The 278-nt window shown below is 41.0% G+C and overlaps 1 protein-coding gene across 1 annotated transcript in view; it reads right to left on the reverse strand.

The window, feature by feature from the left end:
- The window catches only part of LOC107559569 (GDNF family receptor alpha-4-like), a 13987-nt gene continuing 13709 nt past the window's right edge, over window positions 1-278 (reverse strand). The window contains exon 6 of the mRNA XM_016243453.1: window positions 1-59. Within this exon, the coding sequence (XP_016098939.1) occupies window positions 1-59 (59 nt within the window). The remainder of the gene's footprint in view (window positions 60-278) is intronic.

Below are 278 nucleotides of genomic sequence, written 5' to 3' on the forward strand. Positions count from 1 at the left end.
TCATTGAAACAAACTGTCCAGAAGAACCAGTTTGCGGAAAAGAACCAGACTTCCCATCACTATCAGACAGCATGCGATTGCGAACTCAGGAAGTGCATGATGTTTAATAAAGAACTCAATGCATACACCAGAAGCGCGCGCACAGAACGCGTCTCTCAGACACTCAGGGGCCAGTTGCATAAAATAAGCCTCTATGTTAAGCCCAGTGTTGGGGAGTAACTAGTTACATGTAACGGAATTATGTAATTTAATTACAAAATAAAAGTAATTGTAATCAG

Source organism: Sinocyclocheilus grahami, unplaced genomic scaffold, assembly GCF_001515645.1.
Source record: "Sinocyclocheilus grahami isolate Dianchi unplaced genomic scaffold, SAMN03320097.WGS_v1.1 scaffold692.1, whole genome shotgun sequence".
Classification (NCBI taxonomy): Eukaryota; Metazoa; Chordata; class Actinopteri; order Cypriniformes; family Cyprinidae; genus Sinocyclocheilus; species Sinocyclocheilus grahami.